Raw genomic sequence first — 10,027 nt, 5'->3', positions numbered from 1 at the left:
GGGGGGAACCATATGGTTTTCCCCCCGACGAGCTCAGCCACGGCCCCAATATCAGCAACATCGCACGTCACTTCCGGTGATGTGCTGCCGGCGCGCGCGCGCATTATGGATCAACTCCCGGACTGCGGAGAGGCTCCCCCTCCGTGAGGGGTGAGTACAGTTGGCAACCCTACTACCTGGCATTACATTTTATGACACACATGGCCCGGTCCAACAAGGACTCCTTTATGTCAAATCCGGCCCTCAGAACAAATGAGTTCGACATCCCATATCTAAGGATTTTCAGTGCAATCCTATGTTCCTGGGAATAAGTTCCATTGAATTGAACTGACTACGATTCTGAGGAGACCTGCTTAAGATTGCTTTCTAATGCTGAAGCCAATGGGCTTACAAGGGTGGAAATGTGTTTAGGACTTCACTGAAAATCATATACAGTCCAATAAGCCATGATTACTTACCTCCTGTTAAATCATATCTGAACAAGCCTAGAACCCACTGAGTAAGAATGCAGGGTGTAAAGAGATAGTGACTATGATCATCTACAGTGAACTTGGCTCGAACCTAGAAACACAGATCATATCAATATTACATATATTCATTTTTTTTAGTCAGGTGGTTTTTCCAGGAATACACTAGTTGTTTTCTAAATTTTCCTACAAAATTGGTATATACACATACAAACTTATATGCATTATTATTTCATTGCTGAATAGTCAAATTAGCATATAATCTTGCTTCCAGATGCAAAACATTTAGTACAGCATCATTTCTCTAAAAAGGTACTGGTGCAAACAAACATTAACAGTCATAAATGCAGTTACATGGAGGGCACAGAGTGTGTCTGAATAACAAAAAAAATGGCTATTAAGGCTTGGGTGCAAGGTACTCTGGTTGCACATGTGTAAATGGTTTGCAAAGCATGCTGGAGATAGAATAAATGAAAACTATAAATGGAATAGATTCATTTGTGCCACTGAGGATTTCACAGGGCACATTTCACTTAACAACCCCAAGTATTTTACCTGAAAATACTACTTGGTTTCTCTTTAAAAGGAACATCAACCACCTGAAGAATTTTGAATTGATCTAGAGTACAATCCTAGGCAGAGTTAAACCAAGCCTAAGCATCAAATGGAGTAAATATGCAAAGGGTTGCACTGTAAATCATGTCTTTTAACAAGGACTGTTATTTGATTAAAGCAATCTTAGTTGATTCATTTTATGAATTTTAACTAGGACAGTCAGAGAAAGGAGTTTGCCCACCACCTGTAGATCTGTACCTGCTTACATTAAAAATAGTTGCAATAAAAAAACCTGGCCTAATTAATTCCATTTTAATAGGTCAGATTAATTCCATTCAATTAAGTTCCAGTAAATCAATTATATTTTAATTGATCAAAAATTATCTATCTGAATAACAGATTCTCTTTCTGTAAGCTGCTTCAGGTATATTTTTATGGAGAATGAGGCTGTGATCACACACACTGAATAATCCACTTTCAATGCACTTTCCAACAGGATTTTACTCATGGAAACTGGCAAAATCCAGTTGGAAAGTGCATTGAAAGTGGTGTGATCACAGCCTGAGACTAATAAATGATCCAAACAGCTACATAAACGTCACAGCTCTATTTTAATTAATAAATTCATTTCTTAAAGATGAATAAATATACCCATTATGAAAACATTAACTTGGGTGCCTTGTTGATGGAAATGGAAGGTATTGACAGATATCCCAGATATTTTCCAGTTCAACAAAAATGAGCACATGTTGTTAAAAGGAAATGTCACCTGTAGTATTTTCCTTTCTATTCTTTACTATAGTGAAAAACAAATACCAAACAGCCATCCAACTAAATAACTGGACTTGTCAACTCACAACACTTCTGGACTAGAAAACGTTTTTCCATCGATTTAAAATTAGTCCCATGGGTTCTCTGAATAAATTTTTAAATAATTAAACTGTTAGAGCCTCCATCCCCAAATTTAATACTATCTTAGTTTAATATAGAACACAGTTCTGCATCACTTTTCAAAACACATCCATAGGGGCCAAAGAGTAGCCCTGTTCTTTCTCATCTACCGTGTTGTTACCAACTGTGGCTAGCCAGATGTTTCCAGGAAGCGAAGCGAGGGCATGAAGGTGCTCCAACCTCCTGATTTTATTGGCTGCCCTTTTTCATACCCCACTGCTGCAGATAGCAAGGTGTTTTTGAATGTTTGCAAAGTAGGAGTTTCAGGTACAGAAGTGAACATGCTTTTCTCTTCCTTCCCTCAGCTGTAACAAAGTGGGTCAGATGACTGCACCACCGGGATGGGGGACATCAGTCCTGTGGTAAATGTATCTCATTTCCTTAGAAACCAAATTAAGCAACTTTTACCTGCTCATATACTTGGACCATTGATCCCGCCAACTGATATATTTTTGCTAACGATCCCCAAGCAGGATGATTCTTTAAGTTCTTGTGCAGAACAGGTTCTAAGTAGGCACTATAAATGGTCTGCAGTTGATCTCTCTCTGGATAACTAGAAAACACATGACAAAGTATATAGCATTGGTCAGCATCATTTATTTATAGCTACAACAATCACTGTCTAAGCCAAATACATCAAAACGGAAATGAAGTCCTGTTTCTTTGAAACCTTCCATTGTAAAGATTTTACAAATTTTGTGACAAATGGCCTTCATCCCTTGATTCCAGTAACAAAAGAATATTTGTTATAATATGGGGTACAGTTGGAGGGTATATGATACAGTAATCTTGCTGCAGTTGAGAGTATAAAATGCCTAGGGAACCCTAAATACAGCACCTTCAGTTCCAAAATGGAAGAAAGGAAGGCTACAAGAGTAATAAAACTGAAAAGTATAAAGCTGCTGAGGCACCTTAAAGCTATGTACAGGTCCAACATTTGCATACCGTAGGATATAATAACGTACCTTAAAGATAATATCAAGGCATAATTTATTATTAGAAAAACAGGGAAAATAAGTGCTCATTGTAAGAAAAATAGATGTGATCCACACTGTCAAACACTGAGTTATATTTTAGGGTGGAATGTTATCATGAGCCTGTTTGCGGTAAGGGCGGGGTATACATTGAATTAATAAATAAAAATTAAAAAATCATGCATTATGACAATATTCTGGGGCTTAGACAGGGGCCTGGGAGAGGTAAAAGAGTTGAGGCTTGGTCAGCTACATGGCCCCCTACAGAAGACCTACTAGACAGTATAAAGGACAGGCCATAGTGCTCTCTGAGTTGCGCAGGCTCTGAAATTCCTGAAGAGCTGCTAACTTCCTTCCTATGAAATATCGTCTGGGAAATACGGTAGGTATATAAAAGGGTCAACCAAATAGGTGCATTGCAATAAAAATCCATGAGGAAAATGAAACATTAATAAGCACTGTTTACATTACTCTTAGTGGGAGTTAGTAAAAGTCTGTGGAGAGGAGACCACATTAATTTAAGAGTTCTGTAACCCTAAGATTCCAGGATTCCAGGAAGAGCAGCAACAACATCCTACCCTTGCGCAACAGAAGCCTCTTCAAACTATACCTTCATATGCCAAAAAATTAAACAATGTTTGCCTTTCTATTGTCAACGTTGCAAAATAATGTGATTACATTCTTCTGTATCAGAAGCAAAGAAACAGTAGAAACAGAAACAAAGAAACCCTTGAAAGCTTGTCCTTAATGTGCCCAAAAATGTAAAAGTTAAAGAGAGAAAACAAACCTCTGCTTTTCAACAAAGGGCTAGTTTCAATTATTTCTGTTTGTTTGTTTCTATGTCGCTGCAACACATGGGTGTTCCTTTGCTGTGATCCCTAAATTTCAGAGCCATCAGCATGCATGTCTGTCAGACCTTTCATGGTGTCTGGACTCCATGAATACCAGGGAAAATGTTAATGATGGGGGGCTCCAAACATCACCCTCTCGTCCACTAATGACTATATTGAAGCACAATATGTGGGAGATCCAACGAGCAACCCAAAGTGCTGAAGACCAAGGCCTGAATGCAAAATCTGATGGCACTGACTTGAGTCTCAGTGAAAAAGGGGGAGTACTAAAAAAAATTAAAAACAAAACAGAATTTCATAATCATCCCTAGTTATATTATTACCACTCTTCTTTCCCCCCTTCAGTGATATGTGCTACAAGAATAAAAAGAATTCATAATTGCAACGTCTACCTAAGTCCTTGAGAAATTCACACAAATGATTCAAGCAGACACTTACTCAATTGCACAAAGACGAACAATAGACGTAAATCTGGAAGTGAGTTTATGTCTTCCCAGAGTTCCTCCAGCAGACATGGAGGCCACAATTTGGATGTTTTCTAACCCAACCCATTCAAGATTTTCATCATAAAATCCCTGATATGTCAGCACCTTGGGGATAATAATAAAGGTACACACTCACAAGAAAGCAATGATAAAAAGGTCAGTATCTGCTAACCCCATAATTATGATTCTATACGGTATATAATGAAGGCCAAATTAATCTATGAAGTTTCATTTTCTACAAAACAGATATTCTCCAAAGGCAAATCCTACATTCTGCAAACATTATCTCATTTTCAATTCATTAAAGTCTATGGGATGAGAAGGGTCTAAGTGTTGAAACCAGCACAATGGGCTAATTCCGCATAAGAATGCTCTGCACTTCTGGCTGCAGAAGCTGCCTCCTCCGGAATTTTGAAATAATGAGAAAAAACAACTATGAAAGAACACCACCAAATCTAAATAAACTTTTATACAAAAATTTATAATTTTCTAGTATGTTATAATTTTGTCTCAGTCTTTTGATACATTATTTCAAAAGTTGTATCAGTGTTATTAATATCAAAGTCTTATTAATGTTTTGTATACAATAATAATATTGTCACAATGTACAGTTGCTATTATAGTGTCAACAATTGGAACAAACTTCTGTACCATCATAAATTGTGGTCACAAGATAATACAATATAATTAGTCCATACATGACTTTCAGCAAGGTAATAATTCACAGACAGAATCCATGAAAAAGTTCACAAGCTTCCAGTTTAGGGTTGCCATCCCCCTGATGGGGGCAGAGGTTCTCCAGATTTTTTGGGGGGGGCAATCTGCCACCGGCCAGCTGGGAGAGCCCTACGCTCAAAGAGCCCCACCATGCCCAACATGCCCAGTGCAATGACATCACCCGGGTGACGGGGCTTGTTGGTCTTTGCTTGTTTTGTATAATCTTGTTCATCAGCAAATTTTGTTCTAAAACTAGTGTATGATGTGGTGCACAGAATGTCGACGTACAGTCAGATATATGGATGAGAGTTAGCCTGAGCTACTGATCCATGACTTGAGACTGTAAGGCAGGAACAACCAGTCATAGAAATACCTAAACAGTCCCACAATGAGCCTTTCACCAACAGGTATACACAGAGTTTGTGAGAATATGGTAGGCAGCAAAATTACATAATCAAACTGATACCGCTAAGGGATGGTTGTAAGAAGCCCTGTGTTTTCCACAAGTTGGAAAACTTTCTTTTGAGTATTGTCATAGGAAGCTGCAACTAACAACTGATCTGTACAACTGCACTATGTTATTGTCAAGGGAAGTGCTTTTTAAAAATATAAAGAAAATATGAAGATTTTTATACATCTTAAATTCTGCACCAAATTTGCAGAAAGCATTTTAGAAAGTAACTGGTCTTAAATTCAAATCCAAATTCTGCTCACCTGCTGCAGGAAAGCCACAAGTGTGCTGGTTCCCCATTTATCAGGTTTGGGCAAGTTGATATCCTTAAGGTATAAAACGAGCCTTTCGCAATCTTTTGGCCTGTACACTCGCCCAGTATTGGTGCTGATGATCAAACATGTCTGGCTTAGTTTTTGCAGAAGATGCCGAGAGCTAGTCTGAGCACTGCAGTGAACTGTAGCGATCTGAGTAGAACGCAGCTGAGAAAAAGCATAGCGAAGCAACATTCTAAAAAACAAAAACAAAAGTTTATGAGAAATACAAATACAGCACTTTACAGAAACCTATTATTCTAAGTTCTGGCATGATAAGATCACAACAAAACAAGTCAAAAGTCTTCAGCACGTAGAACTAAAATGCAGCTACTTCGCTAAACTTCAAAAATAACACAGAAACAAGAGTATATTTCCTTCACTTTTTTGTTGGAGCAAGAACTTACAGTAAATAACGGGTTTAACTACTAAAGGGCCAACTATGATTCCAAATCAACTTGCTTCTCATTAATACATTTAGAAGATATTTTACTGAATCCTTGTATGGATTTGTTCTTGCATTGTATTTCTTTTGGGAAACTCCCAGTCCAATTCTAAGAATACCATCCTGAGAGCAACTCCCACTGAGTAGACCTCAGTAGGATTCTGATTAGATGTGCTTAAGACTTCTTCTCATCTGTCTCATCATTTTCTATATCCTCTCCTTCCCCTGAACCCACACCTTAGTGGGGGGGGGGGGTTTCCTGTCAAGTTGCACACAAAGTATGCCATCCCCACAGGGTTTCCAAAACAAGAGACAGAGGCGGTTTGCCATTGCTTACCTCTGTGTAGCAACCCTGGACTTCCTTGGTGGTCTCCCGTCCCAAATACTAACCAGGGCTGACTCTGCGTAGCTTTCAAGACCTGATAAGGTTGGGCTAGCTTGGCCTATCCAGATAAGGGCACTGCTTGGATAGCAAAAGACAAAACTGGAAGCTACTTAGCATTGCCAGTGACCAAGGCTTCAAGCCAAGGTTGTGCCCTGACTGAATCTCTCAGCACAGCCTAGAGCCCATTATCTAAAGCACAAGCTCTAACCATGTGGGAGCAACTTCAGGTCTGCTTTGCCCTCTGGCCCCAATTAAAACACTGTCACTCTAAGCAAACGTTTGCCTCTCTCCTTCAGAGCCCAATGTTGAGTGTCCTGTTATCGAACTTGGATCTATTATGTTCCCTTCTGTTTCAGAGGGCTCTCAATGCTTTCCCAGTTTCTGGTACTCCAGCAGACTTTCAAGAAAACCCAGACCTTGCTTGGTAAATCTTATTCATGATATCTATAGTCTATGGCAGTACAAGATCCCTAGATGTTCTCCTTCTTAACTAGATGGAACTAGACTGAAAGTGTATGGGTTTTTTTAGTCATACAATCAGCTTCATCATCACTTTTAGCATTAGTAGTACTGTTAGTATCATTGTCAATACAAAAGTAAAAATCCTTACCCTTTCCCGCATCCTTCAGGGCCAACAAGAAGAAAGGGCTGTTTACTATCAAACCCTAGCCAAGGTTTAAAGTAATCTAAACCTCGTTGCATATCAGGCGTTTGAATGACTGGAAGAGTCTGAATATTACTGAAGTCGTCAGCAGTCAAGTTTTCAGGCTTTTTCAGCTGGTATGTCATTAGGCGCTCAGTTTCTGAATCATAAAAAGTATCCAGTGCTTTGCTGGGATTCGGAGGAGACTCTCGTGCCCAGTTGAAAACCTAAAAATACACGTTTTTAAAATATAAAATGAAACCATTTTTAAAAACACAATTCTAAAATAGTAAAAAAACCCTCATCATTATAAAATACACAGTAGATATACAAGTTAGGTTGCAGACTAACAACGTTCTTCCTCCACACACCAGCCAAATTTTCTCCCAACTACTGCTCCCTTCCTTTAACATTTCCAATGGGCCTCCATTTTCTACCTCATGAAAAACAAAACCCTGAACTGTATATTCACACTGACTTAACAGCATGGCTTCACTGGTGCTAGTGACCTTTTCTGCCCTTCAGTGTATTGTTCTCATCTTGTCTTTGTTTTGTCCTCTTCAGTTTATGTATTTCCATGTTGATCTTTCAGCACGCCTAACCATGAATTAAATTTCCCATTGATTTCTTGGATCTTGTGGAATAGATCTCTTGATCTTCCTTTTTTTGTTGTTCTCTTATATTGCATTACACTGGTAAATAGTTCTCTTTGTCTCTATGTCAGAGTTGCTGGAATGCTGCATTTAGGCTTTTGATTCTGTTTCTGTCATTTCTTTTACTTTTGGTTCTCATCTGTCTTTAGCAATTTTAAAAGTTTCATCGGTCATCCATCGACGCTTTTCTTTTCTTTTGACTATAGGAATAGTCTTTGTGGCATTCTTCCTTGATAATATCTCTGGTTTCAACTCACAGTTCTTCTAGTTCACACTCCTGAACTTAGTAATGCAAACCTGCTATTGACATGGCTTCTAAACTCTTCAGGAATGTTGCTTAGCTTGTAATTTGGCACTATGACTGCTTTTGGTGGTGTTCTTCAGCTTTGCAGGTTATGAAAATATAAAAACATGCTTTTTTTGGTACTCTTGCAGTGCCGTCCTAAGAACACTTTTTCTGGAGTAAGCCCCAATGAATAGACTTCAGTAGGATTCTGAGTAGATCTGCTAGGATTGCTTTCTTAAGTGCACAAATCCAGCAATAGCTTCAGGAATGCAGAAGGAATAACGTTGCCAGTCTCCAGATGGGGCCTGGAGATCTCCTGGAATTACAATTAATCTTCAGACTACAGAGTCAATGGCTCTGGAGAAATTGACTGTTTTTAAGGAGTGGACTATATGACATTTTACTCTGCTGCGGTCCCTCCCCAACCCCACCATCCCCAGGCTCCACCCCCAAATCTTCAGGTATTTCCCAACATTGGAGCTGGCAATCCTAGGAAGAAGCCTTGTATAAACGATTTTCTGTGTGCCTTAATCTGCTAAAAATTCTGCTGCGATTTGGCACAAAGAACAGATCAAGAGACCCCCAATGTGTCAAGAGAAAACTGTGCATTCCTACTCATCTCTTGATATAAAGTGTGGTGTAGTGTTTAGAGTGGTATCCTAGGATCTGGCAGACACAGGTCTGAATCCCTGCTCTGCTATGGTAACTTGTTGGGTGACCTTGGGCCAGTGAGACACATCTACCCTAACCGACCATGCAGGGTTGTTGTGAGGATAAAGTGGAGGAGAGGAGACATATATAAACCACTTTAGGTTCCCATTGGTAAAGGCACAAAACAAATGCAGTAAATATAGAAAATAAATACAAATCACGTGATGCAGATGGTAATCTATATTATTATATATCATCTCAAAAAGGCATTGTGCAGTTCCCCATCATTGTCCCAGGCATTATTAGTAATGCTCAAAGCTTTGTTATGCACAATGATTATATCTGAATATGACCGTTCAGATACCATTGTATCTTTGACAGGTGCATGTCAGTATAATAGTAACATATTTCTTCAAATAGCTAACATATTTCTTTGGATGTATTTGGATATTTTTGTAATCTGTTGCTATTATTACTTTATTAAGTAAACTAGCAGTAAAGCCCGTTGTGAAAGCAATACAACGAGATCTAGAAAGAGGCTCTGGGGCAGTGCTCTGCCTTTGGGCAAACAGTGTCAATTTGCTGTGGTGACCTCAGCAGGGTATAATGACAGAGTCCACTGTTTTCTCCACAGGAACTGATCTCTGCTACCTGAAGAGCAGTTGTAATTGTGAGTGATCTGTAGCCCTCACCTGGAGATTGGCAACAATGGTGCCCTATGTGAGACTGACTGGTTTGGAGGGTGGAGTCTATGGCATTCTACCTGTCTGAGGTCCCACCCCTCCTCAAACCTCACCCTCTTCAGGCTCCATCCCTCAAGTCTCCAGGAATTTCCCATCTGGAGTTGGCAACCCTATCAGGACTGGCCCCAATGTGTTTTCTCCCAAAGGCCAAAGTAGGTGACAGGACCAAGCTTAGTTGCCTACCAACAGGCACTGAGGGGAATGTAGGGTTGCCAGCTCTAAGGAGGGAAATACCTGGAGGTTTGGGGGGTGGATTCTGTAGAGGGCCGGCCGACGGAGGCCTCGGCCTTCTGTCGCCCGCCTTGCCCCCCCAATCTCGGCCCGGGCGACCGCGGCTCCCGCCAGCGTCACCTGTAGATTGGCAACAATGGTTCCCCATGAGGGACTGACTGGTTTGGAGGGTGTATCTATGGCATTGTACCTGTCTGAGGTCCCACCCCTCCTCAAACCTCACCC

The 10,027-nt window shown here is 40.0% G+C and overlaps 1 protein-coding gene across 1 annotated transcript in view; it reads right to left on the bottom strand.

The window, feature by feature from the left end:
• Positions 1–10,027, bottom strand: part of DYNC2H1 (dynein, cytoplasmic 2, heavy chain 1) — a 132,967-nt gene that overhangs the window by 56,430 nt on the left and 66,510 nt on the right. Inside the window, exons 42-46 of the mRNA XM_015413100.1 lie at positions 7,206–7,465; positions 5,715–5,961; positions 4,237–4,388; positions 2,382–2,526; positions 459–561 (exon numbers count right to left, since the gene is read on the bottom strand). Of these exons, the coding sequence (XP_015268586.1) occupies positions 459–561; positions 2,382–2,526; positions 4,237–4,388; positions 5,715–5,961; positions 7,206–7,465 (907 nt within the window). The remainder of the gene's footprint in view (positions 1–458; positions 562–2,381; positions 2,527–4,236; positions 4,389–5,714; positions 5,962–7,205; positions 7,466–10,027) is intronic.

The sequence above is a fragment of the Gekko japonicus genome, unplaced genomic scaffold (assembly GCF_001447785.1).
Source record: "Gekko japonicus isolate JY-2015 unplaced genomic scaffold, Gekko_japonicus_V1.1 scaffold3232, whole genome shotgun sequence".
In the NCBI taxonomy this organism is placed as follows: Eukaryota; Metazoa; Chordata; class Lepidosauria; order Squamata; family Gekkonidae; genus Gekko; species Gekko japonicus.
Note: the sequence above shows the minus strand (reverse complement) of the source record. Positions and strands in the feature narration are given on the sequence as shown.